This window comes from Mus caroli, chromosome 15 (genome assembly GCF_900094665.2).
Source record: "Mus caroli chromosome 15, CAROLI_EIJ_v1.1, whole genome shotgun sequence".
In the NCBI taxonomy this organism is placed as follows: domain Eukaryota; kingdom Metazoa; phylum Chordata; class Mammalia; order Rodentia; family Muridae; genus Mus; species Mus caroli.
In genome coordinates, this window is record NC_034584.1 from 92,286,364 (window position 1) to 92,310,301 (window position 23,938).

The 23,938-nt window shown below is 54.0% G+C and overlaps 2 protein-coding genes across 14 annotated transcripts in view; one reads left to right on the forward strand and one right to left on the reverse strand.

The window, feature by feature from the left end:
• The window catches only part of Tex49 (testis expressed 49), an 18,048-nt gene extending 15,956 nt beyond the window's left edge, over positions 1-2,092 (forward strand). Inside the window, exons 3-4 of the mRNA XM_021184170.1 lie at positions 1,034-1,178; positions 1,921-2,092. Coding sequence (XP_021039829.1) covers positions 1,034-1,178; positions 1,921-1,969 — 194 coding nt within the window. The 3' untranslated portion in view covers positions 1,970-2,092. The remainder of the gene's footprint in view (positions 1-1,033; positions 1,179-1,920) is intronic.
• Positions 2,093-3,602: 1,510 nt separating this feature from the next.
• Adcy6 (adenylate cyclase 6) lies at positions 3,603-22,767 on the reverse strand. Of its 13 annotated transcripts, none has more exons than XM_029469761.1 (22): positions 22,744-22,767; positions 16,450-17,308; positions 13,263-13,412; positions 12,757-12,878; positions 12,542-12,653; positions 12,264-12,391; positions 11,405-11,563; positions 11,166-11,307; positions 10,914-11,042; positions 10,652-10,677; positions 10,280-10,427; positions 9,934-10,031; positions 9,720-9,807; positions 9,450-9,566; positions 9,073-9,231; positions 8,615-8,793; positions 7,686-7,721; positions 7,472-7,601; positions 6,890-7,153; positions 5,987-6,191; positions 5,177-5,301; positions 3,603-4,979 (listed from the first exon to the last, which is right to left on the reverse strand). In XM_029469761.1, exons 2-22 carry the CDS (start codon positions 17,305-17,307, stop codon positions 4,854-4,856), a joined length of 3,501 nt encoding a protein of 1,166 aa, XP_029325621.1. In that variant the 5' UTR covers position 17,308; positions 22,744-22,767; the 3' UTR covers positions 3,603-4,853. The 13 variants fall into 13 exon arrangements, with proteins under 13 accessions (XP_029325621.1, XP_021038473.1, XP_029325624.1 ...); XM_021182814.2 differs by lacking the exon at positions 22,744-22,767 and adding an exon at positions 22,612-22,690; XM_029469764.1 differs by lacking the exon at positions 22,744-22,767 and adding an exon at positions 22,305-22,328.
• Positions 22,768-23,938: the final 1,171 nt, after the last annotated feature.

Genomic DNA, 23,938 nt, shown 5'->3' on the forward strand with positions numbered 1-23,938 from the left:
CACACACACACACACACACACATATATATATATATATATATATATATACACACACACACACACACACACACACACGCACACACATGCACAGCTTAGTCAGTAGTAAGGTGCTTACACTGCAAGCAGAAGGACCTGAGTTTGATCCTTGGGCTTGGAAGTACACTCTCATAACTCTAGAGCCACAGAGGGGACAGGCGTATCATGCATGACGCTGGCTGACCCTGCAACCAACTTGGCCTAATCATGGAGCCCCTGGTCCTAGTGACGGACTTTTCTTGACGGCTCCTCGGGAACCTTTGGCTTCCATGTATACCTGAATACACACGAGCCTGTATGTAGGTACACTTTCACACACTCAAGTACCTTATATAATATTTTGAGCAACAGGTGCTTGATGATAGCATCTGCACGTGGTTTCTCAAAGTGGGTGGGGTCATTTTTTTTTTTTCCGTTTCAGGGAACTCCCCAGAATGAGCAGATTACTTCAGACAGAAGGGGAACAGTGAGTGAGGGCGATTGAGAAAAGATATTGAAGGAGAAGATAGAGACTAGCCTACAGAGACTTGACGGGCTGGGGGCTGGGGGGACACTTAGGGGGTCCCACCCGCTCAGAAGAGACAGAGAAGAGAGATGGGGGAGGACTGTGGAGCAAGGTGACTAGGAGGAGGGCAGTGACCAAGATATAAAGTGAATAAGTAAAAAAAAAAATTTAAATATAATAAAAAAGATATTGAATCAATAGACTCCATTTTGTACACTTCCCAAGTGGGTTTCCACTTGTTTTCCCACAAGTCTTAGAGATGGGCTTACTTAGTACCAGGAAAATTCAAGACTAAACCATCTGACCATGAAGGGTGTCAGATGCTGGAACCCAGAAGTGAGGTAGGGTGTGTCAGCCACATACCCAGGATCCTTCCATACCTGGTCACCTTCTGCACCTGGTCACAACGACTTCCTGGACCATGCTTTTGATCCCAAGACAGAAAAACTAAAGACTCTGGAGGAAATGAACACCTGCCTTTCTTCCCAAAAGTCCCCAATCAGGTCTTCAGAGTCCCTGTGACTGACGCGCAGAACTTCAGCTTCTGGCGGTCCAACATCCCAGGCGTGCGTCCAGAGAAAGCCATTCCTTGGATCAAGACTCCACACCATTGTCTCATTAAAAGCCCAATGACCAGGTGAGGTCTCGGCATCATCTGATGCTAAGGAAGGTCAGGGTGGGAGATCAGCAAAAACTCTCTCCCCACAGTGAACCCGGAGTCTGTTTCAGCCCCATTTAAGTGGCAAGTACCTTTAGTCCCAGCATTCGGGAGGCAAAAGCAAGTGGATCTCTGTGCTCTGTGAGTTCAGACCCAGTCTGGTTTACAGAGTTCCAGGAGAGCCAGAGCTCAAAAAAGTGTGTGTGTGTGGATGTCAGAGTATAGAAGAGGTTTGAGCCTTAGCAAGGGAAGTGGGCCTCAGACCCTGGGGCAGTGTGGTCTCTACATGGTGTAGTTGGATCTGTCTGCTTTGCTTTATGGGTGACACTTTGAATAGGCACAGAATCAATGTTGCCAGCATTCCTGCAGGGTCCTGAGGGTGTTTCCACCCCAACCAGCATCCATTGACAGTAGTCCCTCTCCATCACTCGTGCCCGCATGCCCAGAGGCAGTCACAAAGGTCTTTGTTTTTTTTTTGGTTTTTTTTTTTTTTTTTTTTTTTGTTTTTTTGAGACAGGGTTTCTCTGTGTAGCCCTGGCTGTCCTGGAACTCACTCTATAGACCAGGCTGGCCTCGAACTCAGAAATCTGCCTGCCTCTGCCTCCCAAGTGCTGGGATTAAAGGTGTGCGCCACCACACCCGGCCGTCATAAAGATCTTGTATATCCCTTTCCCTTTATGCTGGCGTGGCTCAATCTGAGACAGTTTCTCTCTTTTTCCAGATTTGTGGACCATTATCATCTCAGTGACAAAACCTTCAGTCTTTACTGAGGAGGGCAATGCTTGCAGGACAGATGAAAACCGGAAGGGAGGGCGAGGAGGGGATGAAGACGGCCAAGCCATGAGAGGAGAAGTGGGGGGAGGGGGGAAGAGTGCAGAATAAACAAACTGAACCAGAAGGCACTTTTGCATCCTGGGTGTGAGGAGGCAGGTGAGTTATCCCAAGGCCACGAGTCCTGTGTGAGATTCCTCATGGAGCTAGATCTTGGTTGTGAGAGAAGTGAAGGGCTGTAATGGCAACCCCAGAGGTCTAGACCTAAAGCGTGACAGGGGTCAGGGCAAACACCTGGGGTGAGACATTTGCCCTCAGGATGCTGAAAGGCCTAGAGCAGTCATGCTCTCTGAGGAAGCTGCAGCTTTATCCTCACAGGCACAAAACCACAGGAAGCTGTTAGATCTCAGAGGAGAGAGGCCCGGAGACTCCTGGGACAGGAGCTTGCTTGCTTTACCAGGGTTTGTCACTTTCTGACCCCCAACCCTGCACCCAAACAGCTGCAGACAACAGGGCTTTTTTTTTTTTTTTTATACAAAGAGTTTGATTTTATTGATATTTAAATATATTAAATATTTCACTGAAATACATGGTACGTCACCCTCCTCCACTCCGACAGTGGTTACATTATAAAACCAGAGCCCATGGCCTCCCGTACCCTGACTTCCTCCCAACTGGTGAGGAGAGTGGCTACGGTAACTCAGAGAGGGACATGACTGGCTGGCACTGTGGTACGGGGAGCCAGGGTGTGGACAAGCCCCTCCCACCTGGCAAGAAGCAGACCCAAAGTCAAGGTCTCCCTGCTTTGGCTTATATACCTCACGCCTGCCCCAATGGCGTCCAGTAGTCCCTTCCTATCCAAGGCTAGGATATGGCTCGGGGAGACAGAGGACATTTTCTGCCTGGACCAGCTGATCTTCCTCTCCTCTGCTTTGGCTAATCAAGCGCCCAGTGGTCCACCGATGGGTACATGGAGATTTCCAGGAGAGCAATACCAAGCCAGAAGCCAGGCCTCTGCAGAGAGTGGGCTGCAGAAGCTTGGGGAGGGGCCAAAGTATAGCCTGCCCCTTCCCCACCTCCTGAAACCCTCCTCTGCCTTTCCTGCCCACGTCTAAGATGAAGAGATCATCAGTCGACATGGAGGCGTAATGCCTCTGGCTTAACTAGATGCAGACAGAGAAACCAAGGCACCAGCTAACTCAGACCAGAGTCAGGGAGGCTTCGAGGGTCAGAGGCAGGCAAGGGCAGGCGAGGACAGAGTACAACCCTTGCAGGCTTCTCGAAGATTGGGAGCCGGGGCTAGAGTCTAGCCATGCTAGATTCAGACCGAAGGCTTGGGACAGCCCAGTTCCAAGTTCCTAGGCTCCCATCCCCTAGTACCAACATTGGGGTCCTCAGAGAGGGATCCCACACTACCCCAGTCAGAAAGCACACCACGCCCCCAAGACACAAGCTCAGGAACCCAGGAAATGCCTGCACCTCTACCCACAAACCTCCAACAGTTCAAGTCCCAAGGAACACTAGAGATTAAGCAGGTGCTTGGGTCCCTGCCCTAGACAAGGGGGACAGTCATACTGCACATGTGGCCCCCAAATGGCACTTAGGGATTTGGCACAAAAAAGGACTCCTCTCCCCAGACCATTATCATTTTACTACCAAACCCCACCCAACTCCTGTGCAACCTGGGCATTACTCTCCATCCCTTGGCACAGGAAACTTGGCTTTAACGCCCGAAGACAGAGGCCCACGGGAGAGAGGCGGTCCTCGGTGGAGAGCTGAGGAACTGGAGCATGAGGACACATGGAGACCTCAAAGACAGACAGACACACACACACACACAGACACACAGACGCACACACACAACATGCACACACAGTTACCCAAACACACAGGACCTCCCTAGTGCCAGACTTAGGAGGCCGGGTTTGGGGTCAGGTCATCTTTTTTGGAACCCTGACCCTCTTGCTATTTGGCAATACAAGGGATAGAGATGTTCCATGGCCCCTGACAGCAGGCAGCAAGTGAGCATGTGGGCACACTGAGACCTCAGGTCAGTGTGGCCACCACCGCCTCCTCCTCCTCCCTGGCTGCCTGCCTGCATTCTTTGGCACCTGCAGGTGACCATCCACCATCCAGTTCCTGTTCTTCTGATGACCTCACACACACACAGGCTTGCTCTCTGGCTGGTCATTTTCACAGTACCAGTGAGGCTAGATGCCCCTTTCCCAGGAGCATGCAGGAACTGGGGCTAAACCTTCACTGTCAGAGGTCCCTTTGTTCCCCTTTGGGGACAGATCACGGGACTAGGATTTGGCAAATGGAAACATTCCCCTGAAATATGGTCGTCAGAGCTAGGTCCCACAGAACCTCCTTCCTCTGCCTTGTGCCTAAGAAGGAGAATTGGCTGGTTCTGAGAGTGCCCAAGACCTGTGCGGCGGACACAGGCAAGCAAAGGCAAGTGTTCTTCATGCCTGCCACAGTCTTTGTACAAAAAGTAGTCCCAGGAAAAAATAGGGAAAGAAAGGACCCAGCCCTGAGCCTGTTGCCCAGACAGGGAAACAATGGGCATAGAGAGTTGCCATTTAACTCTCAAACAGGAGGCTCCCAGGCCTCTGAGCTGCTTTCTCATCTGCATCCAAACGAACGAAGACCAGCCTTACTCCAATTAAGAAAGTCACTCGGATAATCCTCTCAGCGTCCCCTCCATCGCCATTCTGAAGGCAGACGAACACGGTCCAAGCGCAGCTGCTGGGGTGTTCCCTTTTGCTGTCAGCAAGATCCGGAGGCTCAGTGCCCCCCTGTCACAGCTCCACCCAGCGAGCAGAAAGTCCCACTCAATGCCCACCTTGGTCCCTTCGGTTGGATCTCAGCTGCTGCACTCTGCTAACTGCTGGGGCCCCCGTTGAGGAAGTAGGTGGTCATCTCCCCCTTTCCCTTCACCTTGACCACCCCTCGACACTCCAGCTGGTAGCCCTTGGCAGCTAGAACCTGGTACAGGTCCGTGGTCACCTAGGGAAGTGAAAGGGAAGCCTGCTTAGCCTGGGATCCTCCATGCATTGATAAGAAGCCCAGGAGTTCTCTACTGGATAAGCTCCTCTCCCGCCAACCCCGACCCCAACAGTCAGGAGAAAGGCTCCCGGCCCCCATCCTGTACAGAGACCACTGAAAGCCCTCAACACCCATCTAGCTTGGCGACATCCCCTCACCTGTATTCGGTCAGGAACTCCAGTGCTGTCCATACGACTAGAAACATTCACGGTATTTCCCCAGATGTCATACTGTGGCTTTCGGGCCCCAATGACACCTGCTACAACCGGACCCATGTTCAACCCTGAAGTAGAGACAGTAGCAAGAGACTGAGGCTAGGATGTCCCAGGGTCACTCCAGACAGTCATCTCCCCCTTGCACCCTGAGAAGAACCCAAAGGAAAAAATATCAAAGGGGACAATGATTCCTTCTGGTGGTTTAAAAAAAAAAAAAAGTTGGGGTGGGGCTGGCCGTGATGGCTGAGGTGGCTCCCTCAGTCCAGACAACAGTTGCAGCTCATCCTACTGAAGGCTTCTCCAGGCATTGGTTGCTCACGCTGCTGCCCCATCTTACAAACAAGTGAGTACGGCCACGGGGAGTCAAGCCAGACTCCGGACATATGTTATTTAATCACTGCCTTCCACCAAAGCATTTGAGCCTGACCCCACATCTCACACTGACCACACACTTAGATACCAGGCCTTTAGTCAAACGTGCCGTTAGTACTTGAACTTTTCACTGGAGTCATTTAATCTCTGAGAACCCCCACATCCCTTATCTTAGAGAGGAGCCTTGATGTACAACTTAGAGTGTACTGGACACGTCTAGGGCAAAGATTCCCAGCACACGGAAGACTCAAGTGAACGGTCTTGGTCCTCAGTATTAAACTTGACAGGGAGGTGGGAGGCAGAAACCCCACAGGAGTCCTGATGGAGAACAACCCACCCCTCCACACACGGCTTCACCCACAAACGGCCCCAGACCCTCACCGATCTTCATCTGGAAATTGTTGAAAGAGTGTTCATTGATGTGTTTCATCTGCTCCATGAGCCGCATGGCATAGTCAGCCAGCGCCGTGATGTGCGAGCGGCCAACCTGGTCATAGGTGCTGGCATTTAGCCCAGAGGCAGCCATGTAGGTGCTACCGATGGTCTTGATCTTCTCCAACTGCCGGAATCTCTCCTCACTGATGATCTGAATAACAGAGAGGAGGGGGGCGTTCCGGGGGGGGGGGGGGGGGGGGGAGGATTGGTCAAAACAGACCCAGGTCTTTCCAAAGCTCGCTCCTTGTCATACCCCTCCTCCTCCCAAGAGCCCCATTGCTTTAGTGGGTGAACCCCCTCCCTTCCGATGGCAATCCACAGTGTGGGTCTGAGAAACCAGGGAAACAGGCAGTCTAGGACCCCAGGCAAGGAACCGACTACAGAGCTTCAGAAGGTCCCCTGCAGCAGAAACACTCTGACATGGTTTGGGGAAACTGTGTCCCAGTGTGTGTGTGTGTGTGTGTATTTGGGGGTGGGGGGCTCTCCTCCAGAGCAGTGGACAGCCCGTTCCTGACCCAAGTGTCCAGGACACTCCCTCACATGTTGTTCCCATTTTCGTTCTTTGAGAGGCAATCTTGCTTGCTTGGTCTCACATAGATTTGACTACTGTCTTCCTCTTCAGTGACATCACCTGATACCTCTCCTGTCATCCCTGTCCTAGAGTCTCCTGTCCTTTTCTGCTCCTCAGCAAGGATGACCCTGCCCCATTGAGGCTGACCCCCTCGCTGTCCCTGACTGGGCGAGGGACACTCACCCGGTCTAACCTGGCTTTTCCATCCAAAAGCCTGCTCCACTTCCCTGGTCCCCAGACTGCCCCTGTTCTGCCAGTACCAGCCAATGAGCAAGCACCTCGTCAAAGTCTGCGATGATCTCATTGAGCAGCCGCAGGCACTCCACACCCTCGTTGTTTGCTTCGAGCTCCACATAGAACTCCGAGAAATTGGCGATGGAGGCAAACATGACAGCCACACATTCACACGACTGGTAGTACAGCTCATCGTTGCGGCGTTCCCGGGCCAGGAAGTGGGCGGCCACGTCCTTGGGAAGAATGTTATGCAGCAACCTCCGGTTGTATGCCTGTAGCTCCTCCATCTCCTCCTTCTCCCCTGTTGCCTGTGGGCACCACATCCATCAGCCATTGCCCAACACTCACAGAGGCTGGGTGCAGTGGCCGAGGCCAGAAGATGGGCATCACAGAGAACCACGTGAAGGAAGAAAGGCACAGGCAGAGGAGGCCTAAATGACAGGCGAAGGTGTGAAGGGAGCAGGTACAGAATGGGACAGGAGACAGGAGATAGAGACACGAGGCATGGAACCAGGGTGGGCTTGGGCAGACTCAGTCTTAGCCACTTAGCAAGAGGTGCATTTCTGGCTTGGCCCAGGCTCTGCCCCCAGAAGCCTCTCCCTCCCATAAAGGTCCATCCGAGTCACCTGTAGCTTCCACAGGAAGTCCAGGCGAGCAGTCGATTCCACCTGTTGTGCATGCAGATACAGTGCCAGGGCAAACACCAGCAGAATCACGGGGGTCATATATTTGAGCGCTACCCTCCCCACAGCTGGGCTGAAAATAATCAAGAGACAAGCTTGGTGCCTGAAGGAGATCTCTACCAGCCTCATTCTTCACTGCCCCAGGGCTCCCACTTACCAGTCCAGCCCATCAAAGGTCTCATTGGAGGAAGCCCTGGCAGGAAGATACAAAAGTCATTGGAGGCTGTCTGCTGGGAGGGATACTGGAGGGGAGACAGAGACTACATTGCTGAGCCCAGTCATGACTCAAGCCTGTGGGTAAAGCCTTTGCTCACATAAATTAGCTCAATATGAGCAAAGGTTAAACCGACTAGGAGCTCCTCCCTTAGCAGCTAAAGGTCCAGGATAAGTCGGTTATAACTCTCTAAGCCTCAGTTTCCTTGTCAGTGAAACGGGTCAACTCTAGGTACACTTCTGAAAGGTTTAGCATGTGCTTGCGGTGCCATAAGGCTTCGGGACTGTGTGTCACTGTAACAGACAGCCTGAGATGCTGACACTTACTGCTAAGAGAACTCGGGCTTAGACAGGTCAGCTCGTCTGTCCGAGGCTTACAAAGCTAAGGAGAAGCAGACCAAGGACTCACACCCAGCAGACTCTTAATTCTTCCTACCACAAGCTATGGCCACATGTCCATCCCAAAGGGCCTAAGGACACAGGGTAGGACCCTCAGAAAACAGAAGCGGGCAGAGCTCTCTGAGTTCCAGGCCAGCCTGTTTTTACAGAATGAGTTCTAGGACACCCAGGGTTGTTAGCCAGTAATAAAATAAAATAAAATAAAATAACCCAGTGGGTAGAGGAAGCACAGAACAAATGTTGAGCCCTTTTTTTTTTTTTAAGCTATCCTAAAGAGACAGGAATTTGTCACAACTGGAATTTCTTTGGGATAACTACCTGAGGCCACATTCCAGGAACTAGACCTTTCTCCCACGAGTGAGAGTTGTACATTCCAAAGGCCTGGGTACCAGAGACTCTCTGCCCAGAAGGATCCAGAAGGATCAGGGAGGTCCCCGGAGACTGAGGGACTGAGGGGACTGAGGATTAACTTACAAGCCATGGACGCTGAGCAGTAGATCATAGTTGTCAAAGATGGCGGCCGGGGGACCCAGCAAAAGCAGCACCAAGTAGGTGAACCCCAAGACGAAGGTCATGGCCAGCTTGCCGATGCTGCTGATGTGTAGGAAGACAGAGCTGGCCAGAAGACTCAGCAGCACGTTCCCGACGAAGTACTGGGGGGAGGGGGACAGCAGAGGCAGCGTTGGGTGACAGCGAAGACCAGAGAATGCAGAGCAGGAAGAACCCTACTCCCTTGCCTGACTATCCCCCCTTCCACCACCTTCAGGCCCCAGCTCCCTGTACAATCCATGCCCAGCTTCCCGGGGGTGGGGTGGGGTGGGGCGGGGAATACTTTGAGTTCCCGGCTCCCTGGTGCCCATCACTAGACCTGGCTCAGAGGGGCCGATAACTGTCTCAGAACAACCCCCTCTGCCTGAACACTGCTCGGACACCTCAGGGAAGCTGCAGGTGGGTGCGGTGCCCTCACACAGGGGAGCATCCAGTCCCAGAGAGTAATTGAGCTGTTGTAGGTGGCAGGCGGTGACATCCGCTGGTGTTAAGTTCAGCATCCGGGCGGCGCAGGTCCTTATTGGGGTGTGATTACAGGTAAACTGCAAAGGTTGGGTGCATATCAGGAAAGGTTTATGAGGGCTGAACCCAGAGGTACTTTTTAGACTAAAATCCTCAGGCATGATAAAAGAGGAAACAAAGACTAAGAACAAGAGTCAGCCCCACCCACAGGGACAGCGGCAGGCTACCCAAACGAGGGAAATACTCAGAAGGGCTGCAGTTCTGAGAAAGTGCCCGGCACGGAGCCTGGGAGATTTACCATGTTGGCGATGGCAGAGATGAACACAAGCAGAACCGAGAAGATTCCAACCGCGGTGCTGTGCACCCGTGAGCGGACGATATTGCGGGACAGGCGTTGCAGGGCCTTGGGGAAGAACTGCCACAGCAAGAGTCGGAGGAGTTAGAAAATGCATCAGCGAAGGAAGACCAGCCAAGAACAGGGTCTAACAAGACACATGGCCACCCTCTCTCCCTTTCCCATGGGAACCGGATCCTTCGCCAACAGTCTCAGGGAAGTCCCCCTACTTACAGAACCACAGGAGCACACGGCACAGATCAGCACAGTGACCAGCAACAGCAGGAAGATAGTGGCATAAATCCCGAGTATCAGGGTAGAGCTGGAGCAGGGTAAGGTTGAGGGGGGTGGAATATGAGTAAAACTGGGGTGTCCTGGTCCTAGCTCCAGAACAGAGCTGAGGCCAGCAGTTTGCATGGGTGTTAGGGGCGTTAACAGAGGGACTCACTATGGGAATACAAGGAGCTGGATAAAACAGATGAAGCAAAAAACCAGGAGGGCACAGGCGACGTAGGCTCCGAAGCGAGGATCTACTTTCCGTGAATACTGAGGGAAGAAAGGAGACCGAGTTGGGTGCTGAGTCCTGCCCTGGCAGGCATTTTATGGACAGTGAATAAGAGGGTAATACAAGGGCCTTGGGAGGAACACATGGCCCAATTTATATTAATTTCCATCCTAGGCTGTAGTCTCTTCCCATTCCTGACATGTCCTCCTGTCCCTCAGTGTGTGTCCAGTCTCCCAGCCAGGCCCTCCCTCCTTCCAGCCCTCTCTTTTTTGCCCTGTATCCCCCAAACCTTCTTCTCAAGATCCTCTCTCTGGAAGGTGAGCAGGAACCGGCGCACATGGTCCTTACGCAGTTGGTCGATGCTTCGGGCATCAATGGCTCGGCCCAGGAACTCATCCACCTCATCTTCAGGGTTCAGAGCATCTTGGGCACCCCGGCTGATAATGGGATGCAGGTTTTACCAGGTGCATGAATAACACCACAGGACAAGCAATGACAAGGGCAGGGTTCGGGCCACAGCAAGGGAAGGCTATTCGAGCTGTGTGTGTGGTACCTGCTCCCACATCTTACTAGAAACAGGAGGTCTCAGTTCCCACAGCCCATCCCAGGCTGCAAATGCCTTCTCCCAACCTCCCCCGACCCGTCCCATAGGCCGACTTACTTGTCTTTGCTAGAGTCATCAATGCCCTGGAGAAAGAAACGGGATGTGTGAGGGGGACAGGAGCTGAGCCATTTCAGTACTAGGTCAAGAGGGTCCCCACACACACTTAGGGAGAAATGAGGCCCTTTGGGTGGAACTACCCCTCTGCTCCCAGTTTTAGGACACAAACAGAGTGGAGGAGCCAGTTATGGGAAGAAAGGGGACACTTTGAGGGAGACCAAAAATTGAGGCCCCCCAGGTCATGGTTCAGAGAGCCCCTCACCATCTGGCGGAATGCCTTAGAGTCCTTGGTCCGGGAGAAGGCACGGTCAGGAACCCAGCGGGGCATCAGTCCTTCCATGGAGTTGGCCCGCGTCCGCTGAAGCTTGGCCAGCATGGCTTTCTCCTCTTTCTGTACGGTAGCGTGAGTACAGGCTCAGAAGCAGAACCCCAAGAAGGCTTTTGCTAGCACCTCCCTGTCTGTTCCTTTCCCTTACCCCCCCAACCCCCCACCCCCGGTCCCACCGGTCCTGACCCGTTTTTGGCTGGCGCCTAGTATGAGGAAGGTCTCAATGCACTGCTCCTTGAGGTACGCATTGCGCTCACCACCACGGCCTGGCTCCACCTCATAGTCCCCGTTCAGGTACTGCAGCGTAGCCCGAGTGATGTGGATGCGGCTGTAAGGGGCCAGGAGGTTAAGACTCTGGCTCTCTCACCCAGCCTCCCAGCCACTCACCCCCTGCAACCAACTAGACCCTTCTTCCTTCTACTTACCCGGCCCGGCCCCCGGCCTCCATGTGGTTGGCCAGGGTCACATCATTGGACCAGACGTCGAACTGCCATTTCCGTAGGCCAAGGACGCCGCAATGCACACGTCCGCTGTGGATGCCCACGCGCATGTTCACGTTCACACCTGTTACCTCACGCACCAGCCTGAGAAGAAGACGGAACTCTAGATCAGCCCCAAGCTGTCTTCTTATCCTCTAGTCAAAAGCCCAAGCTGAGGCAGGCGGGATGGCTCAGCAGTAAACGCACACTTGCCACCAAGCCTAACTAAGTCTGATCATTCCTGGGACCCATACAGTAGAATAACAACAGCTCCAAGGTGCACACACACACACCACACACACAGACACACACACAGACACACACACAGACACACACACAGACACACACACAGACACACACACACAGACACACACACACACACACACAAAGACTAAATAAATAAATGTAGTTAAAAAAGAATCCAAGCAATCGAGGCAAAGACAGAAGCAGAAGGAAGGACAGACTAGATGTGGGAGGAAGCTACCTGGGACTCAAGGACAAAGGTTTGAGAACCTCATTCAGACAGGGGCTGCCATCATCCTGTAGGACTGAGCCCACTCCAGCCTGCCCAGCTGGTGTTCCCTTCAGCCATCTCTACTGCTCCAGCTCCCAGCACTTTCCAGCAGGCTGGGGTTGGGAACACAGGGGTCTTCACACAGACTGGAGAAAGACCCACTCCCTCCCCAGTCATAAATGCATCTCAAAGATAAAAGAACTACTTAGAGTAATGTCCCAAAGACACATCAGAGTGGGAGCCCCCCGGGCACCCACAGTTCCAACAGGCCCGGGAAGGGGAACTGCTTACGAGATGGCTTCGATCATGTCTACCCCCATCTCCACACAGCAGTGGGCATGGTCTGCCCGGGCCTCGGGCAGCCCTGACACGCAGTAGTAACAGTCCCCTAAGATCTTGATCCGCAGACAGTGATTCTCCTAAAGGGGGAGAGGTGGGAGATCACCTTGCTTTCCTGGTCACCCAGCATACCTGGGCCTTCACCTTCAATGCCACCTCTACCCCCACCCCACCCTCCAACCGCCACCATCAACACCCTTGGCGCCACCTGGAAGCCCCAGTGCCCTCACCGCAGCCAGCTTGTCAAACCGCGCAAAGAGCTCATTCAAGGTCATGACCAGTTCCTGTGCAGTGCACTGGGAGGCCAGGCTGGTGAAGCCCTCAATGTCCGCAAATAGGATGCTGTGGACAGCAGCGGGAGAGACATGGACCTCATTGTAGCCCCCCAAGGGTTCCTTGGTACCCTGCAACCCTCAGGGCAGAGTCCCCTCCCGGCCCCACCTACCTGACATTATCATGCTTCTGGATGTAGATCTTATGGAACATCATCTCTTCTTTTTTTGTGTTGATGTCTTCTTTCATCTCCATGGCAACGTGCTGGGGCAACACCGATAGCAGCAGCCGTTCCTAGACCAGTGGTTCCAACCACTATCCTCTCTGCTTTTTCTAGTTTTGATTCTTCTTGTTCCTTTCACATCCCCAGAGCCCTCCCATCCCCTCTGTGACCTGAGCTTCCCTTTCTGACTTTGACTTGACACCACCTAACCCTGCCCTCCAAAGTCACCCCATCCTGGCTGTCTCTAAACAACCTCCACTCAATCCCTCAACGCATACCTGAATTCTCTCTCCCACCCCTAAACAGAACAGGAGCCCCCCTTCCCCCCAAGGGCTTTTGTGATGCACAGTCCTTGGGGACCCTTCACACTGAGTTCCAAAGCATCACAAGGTCTAATCTACAAGGCACTGGGGGTGAAGGCATGGAACACCCTAACCAAGGGAAGCGGCCCCCACCTGCTGACGGTTCTCATGCTGTAGGTGCAGCCGCGCCTGGATGTAACCTCGGGTCTCCTGAAAGGCTTGGCGCTGAGACACTTCAGCAGGGTAGTGTGTGCAGACACCGATGGCATTGGTGCAGAGGAAGAGCACCACGTTAGCACCGAGCTGTTGGGAAGGCGGCAGAGGCAGATGAGTAACCACCTGCCCGGCACACACACACACACACACACACACACACACACACACACACACTAGCTCTCTCAGCACACACTGTAAGCAGGAAATAAAATCCTGCACCCTGTTTGTCCCTAAGCTGCACCATCTCCAGGCTACTCTATTCCCCCATACAGATCCCAGCCTGCCTAGATCATTCTGTGGCCGGAAAGATAAGCTTTTCACAGCTTCAGGAGCAGCAACACCAACCACAGCCACACAGGTCATGGGCCCAGCCCTGGCACCCTATAATCTCCTGCCCCACAAACACCCCTGACAAAAGACGAATGTCCCTTCTGCGTGTAGTCCTCCTTACAGAGCAACGCTAGGCAGCTCTGAGCTTCCCATCCTCTTCCAAGTGAACCAGGACAGGTCGCTTCCTCTCTCTAGGTCTCCACTTAATCATCGATCACCCCAACAGGAGGAGGAATGTCTCTAAAGCCTCCCGCAGCCCAGCGGACTGAATAGCAGAATGACTGCTATTGGGTTTTGCTGTTGTTGGTTGGCTGGTTGAATTTTTGAGATAGGGTCTCACTATGTAACCAAGCTGGCCTTCAACTCACTAAGCAGTGACCCTTGGCTTAGATTCCCGAGCGACGGGATCATAGGTGTAAGCTAATACTACTGCTGTTAGTCCAGTAGCCGGTTTGCTAGCCACCTGCAACGTCTAGGATCTGGAGGGAGGATGCATTCCACATATTGACCGATGAATTTATTTTTACAAGTCTGTGGACCAGGTAACAGTACCCCACTTCACCACGGCCGAGTGACTCAAGAGCCCAGTAGCTTGCCCAAGATTGCACGGTTGGTTGTGGTTGGCAGGAGACTTGAATCCTGCCTGGACAATCAGATTCCAAAGCCTTTGTCCTGATTCCACTATCTAACATATTCCAGATGTCTAAAGCTCTTTTTTTTTTTTTCCCCAGACTCTAGTTCTTGAAGGCCAGGCTCAGAGCCCCTCCTTGGCAGCTATCAGTTCTACTCACAGAGAGACCGCAATGGCCACCTCTATCACAAGATAGGGCCGGGCGTGGTGGTGCACGCCTTTAATCCCAGCACTCGGGAGGCAGAGGCAGGCGGATTTCTGAGTTCGAGGCCAGCCTGGTCTACAGAGTGAGTTCCANTTTCTGAGTTCGAGGCCAGCCCGGGCTACAGAGGGAGTTCCAGGACAGCCACGACTACACAGAGAAACCCTGTCTCGAAAAAAAAAAAAAAAAAAAAAAAAAAAAAAACAAGATAGGATTCACCTCCTCTCCTGTCCCCTCCTCTTCCTCCTTCCCCTCTCTCCCCTTCCCCACCTCTTACACACACACACACACCTCTGCAAGACCTCATGCCTAAGCCCCCACCCTCTGCAACACCAGTCCCAAACCACAGTCAGAACAACTGACTAGCAAATACCGTCTGAGGCATGCCCGCTTCAGTGTTGCTGGAGCCTTGGGGGTTAACTGGCTCTGGGACTCCACCCAAGCTGGATGGGGCAGGGCTATGGTTCTGGAGAAAGCAGGGAATGCTCACTAACTGCCCTGAACCAGAACTAGACCTGCAGACCTGGACAGGACATTTAATCTTTGATTCCTCCGTGTAAAACCGAGGTCCGGCTAACCCCCGGACCCTCTTGGACTGGCCTTCAGCTGCCCTTCCCAGTCCACGAAGCTTCCAGAGAATCCACACAGAGCTTCCCCTCTCAGCAGCAGGGGTGAAGAGGGGGCACTCTATCTCCCTTGGGGGCTTCTAAGAATAGCCCCCAGTGGGGGGCAGGAGGGGGGGCAATCCAGGCAACTTCCCTTGCTGGCCCCAGGAGCCCAAGAGGAAAATGTGAGTCACAGCGGAGGGATGGGGAAGAGGGATGAGAGACTGAAATAACCACACTCATTCCTATCTACCGTGAGAAAAAAAAATGGATGCCAAGGCTCTGGAGGCCACCCCAGCCTAGTCACTGCTCCGGGTGTCTCAGTGAGTGCATCAGAAAAAAAGTTCTTCCTTCAGACACAAGTGGGGCTGGACCTGGGAAGGGATTGCCCAAGGAGGCTACAAGCCCCTACTCCATGCAGAAACACTCACAGGCCCCACTGGGCACGTGAAGTGGTTCTCAGTTCTGAGACACTGCAGATGGGCAGAGAAGCACAGTTTTCTCTACTATCCCAGGAATGTGGGGACCCCACGGGGTGGAACTGAAGCCAGGCACCCTGGTGAGGTAGGAGGCTGGCAGTTCGGGCCTCCCAGGCCCAACCTCCCCCATCTATCAGGCACAGGGCTGGGCCCTGGGCGCCAGGCCAGCTGAGAGCAGGGAAGAGTCACACACCCACCTTCTGGCAAGTCTGACAGGGGTGGGGGGTGGGGGGGAATACCACATCACTCCTGAGCATCTTCTCCCCCAGAAGAGCCGTTCACCCCAAACCCCCACTTCACAGGCAACCAAGAAGAGAGCCTAGGGACTAGCTAGCACAGAAGGGTCTGTCCCTTTAAGAGGCCTGACAGTGCCCTGCGGGGACTCTGCTCCACAACACACTAGCTATAAAGTTACTGTTAAAAAGGTGTGTTCTGTTCCAAGCGGGGAAGGGCATGAAGCTCAAGCACCCAGCTCCTCACCCCAGGAGCCCCAAGCAACTTTCTCTCTGTTTATGAGGCCATGGTGAGCCACAGGCCACAGCTTCTGGCAAGGAGTAGAAAGGCCTTGCTTATGGAAGCTTTGCAAAACTACCTACAGCTGCTTCTTCGTAGGGGTAACAACAAGGCTTGAGTCTCATTGGTTACCAAGAGGTCAGGGAGACCTGCACATGGCATGTCTACTGACCTAGACCAAAGAGCTGAAGACTGGCCTGTGGTGACACACTACAGACCTGTTCCTCTTCAATGCTCACTGATACAAGTCCCAAGCAGAGGCTAGCCGGCGAAGCCTGGCCTGATTGATCTAGACATGGCTATATCGATACTGTGTCCCTCCATCAGCAAGTTCCCTTTCCCACCCTCACTCTGTCACACCTACCTGCTTCCAAAGGAAGGGGTCGCTGCTGTTGAGCTGCCAGGCCAAAATCAAATGCAGAGTAGAGAGGCCCAGGCCGCTGAGCACTGCGGCTCGCATGCGAATGGGAAGAAGGGTGTAGGTGATGTAGACGAAGAACACGGGGCACCAAAGGCCCGCCGAGGGGCTGTGTGGATTGGCTGCCAGGGCACCCCCGACTTGCACAGCTGCTAGGATGCCCAGGACCACATAGCTCACCACCCACATGGAGTCCTGGCGGAAGCTGTGTCGGTTACACACCACCATGAGTACCACAAAAAGGACGGAGGCACAGGTCAGCAGGGCCACGTAAGCAGGCTGAGGCTGGGCAGGCGCAGCGTGGAAAGTCAACAGTACAGCCATGAGCAGCACCAGCACCGCCATGAGCAGCGTGAGGCTGCTCTGGTTCATCTGGAAGAAGTACCGCTGGTACAGCCGCTCCAGTTTGGCAGAGCGGAACTGCTTAGACTCGAACACCTGCACAAGCCGGTGCCAGCAGGACGGACCGCTCCGAGGCGATGTATCCGGTGCCACTTCAGCTGTCCCCATCGGTGTGGTCACCTCAGTGTCGTCAAACCCCAAGGCCACTGACCGCAGCCCCAGCTCCACACCCCTGCCCGGGCCCGCCCTCCTGATGAAGGCTTCATCCTGCCAGGGGCACCGAGTGTGAGCTGCAGGAGTGGGGCTGGGTGGCTCCGCATTCTTGAGGCAGCTCATGTAGCGGGGTGCGCAGAAGCCACTGGCTCGATTCGCATGGCGTGGGCGCTTCTGCCCATTGCGTTCCCCCCAAGCTGTTTTCCGTTCATCCACTTTGGGAACCAGGAGGCCACTAAACCATGACATGCTGCCGGGAGGAGAGACAGGGAATGGTATTAATACCACTGTGTGGCCGCAGCCACCATAGTAGCCTGTGACCTGAGCGCTTCCTACAACTCTGGTCTTCATTCCCACCATCTTCCCCCCACCCCCACCCCCGTCCCCCTTCTCCCGCCCCCCTTCTCCCTCTTGCTCCGGCGCCCTGCTCGCTCTGGCGCTCTGGCCCGTAGGTTTTTTGTTTGTTTGTTTCTCGATGGTTGTGAGCCACCATGTGGTTGCTAGGATTCGAACCCATGACCTCCAGAAGAACAGTCGGTGCTCTTAACTGTGGAGCCATCTCACCAGTTCCCATTCTTACCGTCTTGATAAAACTGCCCGGGGAGAGGCAGCTGCACCCCCACTCAAAGGTAAGGAACACAGACACATGGAAAAGACCCAGCAACCATATAAGTAAAAGAACTGAGAGCTAAATTTTTAAGAGCACTGCCCATACTTCTGAAGGACTCTGGTTCGATTCCCAGCACCCACAAAGCAGATCTTACAACTGTTTATGGCTCCAGCTCCAGGGGCTTTGACTTTCTCACGCAAACACGCATGAATGCAAAACACCAATGCACATAAAAGCATATTTTAAAAACTTGAGCCGGGTGTGGTGGCACACGCCTTTAATCCCAGCACTTGGGAGGCAGAGGCAGGCGGATCTCTGAGTTCAAGGCCAGCCTGGTCTACAGAGTGAGTTCCAGGACAGCCAGGGCTACACAGAGAAACCCTGTCTCGGAAAAGAAAACAAAACAAACTATACACAAGCCTAATACATCTTGTCAACAGAATATGTTCTGCTGTGAACTGTTGATAGTTGACCTCTATACAAAAGGGATTCTTTCCATATCCTTCCTTCCTTCCTTCCTCCCCTCCTTCCTTCCTTCCTTCCTTCCCTCCTTCCTCTCTCTCTCTCTCTCTTCAGCAAACTAAATTCAATTTCTCCCACAGGTCACAGTTTAAACGTTACTCCCTCACGGAAATTCTCCCAGCCCCACCCCTAAGACTACGTTTGGTCCAGTTTAACCTCTGTTCATTTCCTCCACAGTCCTTATTGCCATTATAATTAAATCCTTTCTCGTTTAACGTACGCCTCCGTCCCGGGGACTACACGCTTTGTGCATGTAGAAACTATACCTAATTTTGTCTAGAGCTATTGGGGCTAACAGTAGGTGCTCAATAAACGTAGGAGCAAACAATAAGGAGGAAAGGAGGGAGGGGAGTGTGGTTCGGTGGTAGAATGCCTGTTTAGAACGCACAAGGCGTTGGGTTCCACACTCAGTACCACAAAGAGCTGGGTGGAGAGCCGACAAGGAAAAAGAACATGGATGCTTTAGAGCAGTCCACATGGAGTAACGGCTAATTCTGACAGTCTGGGTTCCTTGTCTTCCTTATCACACCTGTCACACCAGCCTGTCTGCTGTTCCCCAGTGTGCCAGGCTCTGCCCAGGCTGGTACCGTGGTACTTGCTGTTCCCAACTGGAATGGGAGCTCCTTTAGGTCACAGCCCAAGTCCCTTATCAGCTCTGCTCTCTCACAGCCTTTTAAAATAGCAACTCCCTTTCCTGGGGCTCCGTATCTCCCTCCCCAGCTTTATAATTTTTCTCTCTCCGCAGCTCTTATCAGCAACTGCCGTTCTATAATTTTCCTTTTTCTTATTTGCTCGTCGGCACTCCTAACAGCCGTGCCAACTTGGGAGAGCCAAGGATTTGGGTGTTTGGTTGTGTCCTGTGGTGCCCACCGCTCCTCAACGTTTGCTGAGCGGATGGATGGCCGGCCGCTAGCTATATTATATTTTCTCTCTGTCGTAAACTTCCAATATCTTTTCACATGCCTAATTTCATGTCTTCTTCACCAAAGGCCCGTGAAGCTTGTCCTACGGCCGCCCAGGGCAGATTTGAAAGAGGAAAAAAACAAAACAAAAAACAAAAAAACGGAGAGCTGACATCCAGAGCAGTTTTCCATGGTTCACCCTGGTCATAAAGACGCCGGACAACTAAATCGGACTTAGATCCTACATTTTCAGAAAGAACACGCCTTGAACTGGGTGGATGACACCATGACAATCACCTTACCACGTCTCCCGGCTGAGCCCAGGTTGAGAGTGTGAAAGCCATTTACGCCAACCATATACGATGCCACCATCAGAACCAAACTCCTCCATGCTTCAGGGCACCCTGAGGGGGCCCCTTGTCCTTACACCCACTGAGCTGGCAGCCCTGACATTTGTACTCACTAGAGAACCAGAGAGAAGCTTACACAGCGCCTGCCCCAGGTGGCCACAGAGCCAGAGGCTTAGGAGGGATGAACAACACTCCAAGCAGCTGCCCGGAGGAACCCAAAGCAGAAGGTAAGCCAGGGGTTTCTTCACACTCCATCTCTAGATCTCCCTCAGCCACGTTCTGCCAGCGCCCCTACTACATCCACAGGGCAGCATGCCCTTCAACTTCTTAACACCAATAGCACCATCTTGAAGGACAGATCAGAAGTACAAGATTTCAGGTCAGGCTGGCATTTGGAAAAGGTCACCAAAGAAAGCCTGGAAGCAAGATCTTGAGCACAAGATCAGGTTTCAACTCTTAAAGCTGAGACAAGCGACAAGCACTCCACCTGTCTCCACCTCACCTGAAGTACGAGAAGGGGATGAGAGACTCTTAACAATTCCCTGCCACACTACACACTGTAAACAAACATTAGTTCTCTCACCGTACAAACCTTTGAATGCAGATCTCTGTCAGTGTCCAAGAGATGGAAAGACAACAGTCATGAGTAAGAATGCGTATCCCTCCAGCCAGTCAGATGCCTGCCTATCAGGCCCCATGTCCCCTGCTGTCAGTCTCCAGAGCTGCTGGAGACAGAACACAGAGTGCAGATTCCCACTATGTCACACACACACACACACACACACACCCCTCCCCAACACACTCCACACACCATGACATTTCTCTTCCCTTCCGCCTCCTCCCATTCTCCAGTCCCCTTCCCCGTTCTTATCTCCCCACCACTACCACTGGCCCAGATCTCTATTCCCAGAGGACCTGTTTCTGGCCGTGTTCCCAGCCCCCTGGAAGCACATCCTTGCATCTGGCTCATACTCACAGAGGAAGGGGCAGACGCTATCAGGGAAACATATGACCCTTCAAGAACACTCTGACTCCCCAAGGGGATAACTCTGTAACTGTTCAACCAAACTACAAACGTCCCACCCTGAGCTCTCAGGCACTGCCCACCCTAAAGGACTCACAGGGCTCCTCTATGCCAGCTTCCTAGAGAAGAAAACAGAAGGCATTGTTCCAAGCCACAAAACTTCTCTCTATGTTCCCCGAATCCCCCTGTTCGGGAACCCCTCACCACAAATTCCAAAAGTGCACACCGAATCTCTTTTCTGCCTCTGGGCTCTTGAGCCTTGTGCCCCTTGACCCCCTTCTCCCCTGAGTCCTTTGCTCTCTCTCACAGATGTGCTATTGCATATACAACCAGCCCCCACAACCAAATCATGTCCACTCAGCCCCAAGTGCCATAGTCCCAGGGCCAGATCTCAAGTCCCTCCCAAATCCTGGTCCTTCCGCCTGAGACCAGGGTCTGAAAGTCAAGACTTGGCTCTGCCCACGACTTTGCCCAACCCTCATCTTTCTGGCCACCTCTCAGCCACCACATCCCCAGGGTCTATCCACCTCTGCCCTTGTTGGCAAAATGATTTAAAAGTCTTCAGAAAGTTCACACAGAAGATTATGCCCCGGGGCGGGGGGGGGGGGGGGAGAAACGACCCAACACTCTGAAACCCAGCTTTTATAATTTCCGGGCCTTTCCAGTTGTAGAAGAACTTCCCCAGGGCCTATATCTGTAGGTTCAGGGCAGCCTTCTTCCCAAGCCCTGGTTCTCCCTAAGGACCAAAAAGGTTCCCACAGCCAGCCAGTTCCAACCACACAACACCCCATCAGGCCCCCTGGCTACAGAGACACTCTGGGGAGACACAGGTACCCGAAAGGCTCTCCCACCGCCTAATCTTAGCACCTCTGGTCTTTCAGGCAGGCCGCTGGGCCTACTCTGAATAAAGTCTGTCCACACCCCACCCCACCCCTGCCCACCCCGCAACAGGCCTTGGGGAAGTAGGCACTGACACTACCCTTTCATTCCAAAGGTTCAGGGCGAGGGCAGGGCGAGGGGCCTCCCTCTCCTCTCAGCGCCTTCTCAACACTCCAAACTCACCCCCTCATCCCCGATGCCAACCTCTGGGGGCATCCCCTCCCCTCATGCACGCCTTCTCCCCTTCTCTGGACAAGCCTGGAAACTCTGGCGAGTGCAGGAAGGAAAGCTCGTGGCATGGAGGGTGGCAGCTTCCAGAGCTGTCCCCCGGCCGGCCCGCGGAGCCCCGGGTCCCCATGTCCTCCAGCACTTCCCAGGCGCCCTGCAACTCTCGGGACTCTGCTGTCGCAGCAGGAGTCCGATCCCCCACGCTTACCTGCCGGGGAGGTCGGCGCCTGCCCCGGGCCGCCGCCCCGCCGCGCCGCGCCCGCGGGCTCCGGCCGGGAGGGCCGGCCGTCCCGCCGTCCTGCTCCGTGCCCGCGCGTCCCCGCTGTCCCGCCCGCCCGCCTGCCGCGCGGCAGAGCCTCCGGCCCTCGCCCCCTCCCTTGTTGTCCAGCGCAGCCGCCCTCTACCCCGGATCCAGAAGTCCCCTCCCCGCCGGCTCCCGGACTCCCCGCCTTAAAGGCACAAGCTCCTTTTGTCTGGGCACCCCCTCCCCCTCCCAGAGGCGGGGGCACAGCTGCCCACTCCCCTCCCCGGGGCCGGGGTCGGATGAACGAGGCCAGAGTCTCTCGCGCCCCCTCCCCTGTCCGCTGGATCCTCCCCGGGTCTCCGACGAACAAGCGGCCACTGTTCTGGGCTTCAGACCCCGCGGGAGGGTCGGTGCGCCCGCCCGCTCGCCCGCCCGCGCTCCAGCCTCCACCCAGGGCGGCATCCTGCAGGGTGCCCTCCACCCTCACCCGGGGGTCCTAGGAAGCCGGCGAAGCCACCCGCAGGCGGCGAAGATGCCCGCCCCGCCCAGAGGGTCGGCTTCCTTCCTGTCGGGGTGCCCTGCGCCCCCTCCTCACCCAATCTTCCTCCCGGCCCCAGCCCCCACCGTGCCCGTTCGCCCTCCCTCTTCACCGCGGCCCCGGCGGGAGCTGAGTTTAATAATTAATTAAGATTTCATTCCACAAGGCGCCAGGTGTGTGCGCCTGGCACCCGCTCGCCTGCACCCCACTTCTTTCCGCTTCCCCAACCCTCTGGGGCGCCGGGCCCGACGCAAACCTGCTGCGCACAGAACCGGATCGGGCTGCGGGCAGGGGCATTCTTGGTGCCGCCCTCTGGCCCCAGGCTCTCAGGGGCAGCCCTTCCCCCGCACCTGCCAACTGGCAAAGTCCCTCCCCCGGCACCTTTTACCTAAAGGGTTGTGTTCCTTTGATGTGGGGGGCTGGGGTGCATTGCCAGGTTCATGAACTGAAAAATTGTTCCGGGATGTTTATTTATTTCCCTCGCAAGCAGCTGCCCAAGTTACCTGGGAGATGGGAAAATCATGTGAAAGCTACTTTAACCCTTTGAGGTGTAGAGTGGTGGAACCAGAGAGAAGGGCTCATTCCGGGGATGTGAGTCTGGCTTAAGCTTGCCTTGAGTCCCCTCCCCAATCCCTCGGCCAGACTCGTAGCTACAGCCCCACCTGCTAGTCCTGTCCCGTCCCGCCCCCGAGACTCAGCCGAGCTCCCCTGCAGCCTTGTCTTTCAGGACCCAACTGTCTAACCACCCCAGATCCCATGTAGGATCCTAAACTCAGGTCAACACTTGTGGTAAGGAAAAAGTCTTTGAACTAATCCCTTATCCAACGTCTATCACAAAGGCTGTAGACGCCTGGCATAGTGGCACATGCCTTAGTGGATCTCAGAGTTCGAGGCCAGCCTGCTCTACAGAGAGTTCCAGGACAGCCAGGGATACATAGAGAAACGCTGTCTCAAAAACAAAAGCAAGCAAACAAAATTACGGTGAATACAACATCCCTTACTATCTCAGAGCATCATCCATAAAATGAGTATAATCCTCCTGCCCTTTCTCACAGGCATCTCAGGTTCAGACAGGAAAATGCTGGTTGTAATATTTGAAAATAAGAAAGTAGAGAACTGGAGACGGGTCGGTCCTCAGTTTGGCTCCCAGTGCTTACCCCAGCTCCGTGGAGCTGGACATCCTCTTCTGGTCCCCAAGGCACTGGAACACTCATAAAGACGAATTAAAATACATATTTCTTTTTTAATGAGGAAGCGGCCATGTATTCTGCCATGTATGGTTCTCGGCTGGTTGGACTGTGCAGTGGCTTTTGGGATCTCTGCCTGACTCGTCTCTTCACGCAGCCATTGCTTCCATTGCTATCTAGACTTCCTTCCCATCAGAATCAGGAGGACCCCATGGTTCCCTTTTTGAAATAACGTAGCTTGGAACCAGTGGGGTGAATGCAATAGACAATTGAGACGGAGCCATGTGGTCTGGGGATGGAGAGATGGCTCGCTAATTAAAAACACGCCTTTAATCCCAGCACTCGGGAGGCAGAGGCAGGCGGATTTCTGAGTTCGATTCGAGGCCAGCCTGGTCT

Bases quoted from the DNA above. Each gene is read 5' to 3' on its own strand.
- Adcy6 (XM_029469757.1), bottom strand. From the start codon at position 19,697: ATGGAGTGTGAAGAAACCCCTGGCTTACCTTCTGCTTTGGGTTCCTCC. The intron at 17,309-19,578 runs GTAAGCTTCTCT...TCCTCCCGGCAG, and splicing joins CCACCTGGGGCAGGCGCTGT to CATGTCATGGTTTAGTGGCC. The intron at 12,392-12,541 runs GTGAGGGCACTG...CTCCCCCTTTAG, and splicing joins GGTTTGACAAGCTGGCTGCG to GAGAATCACTGTCTGCGGAT.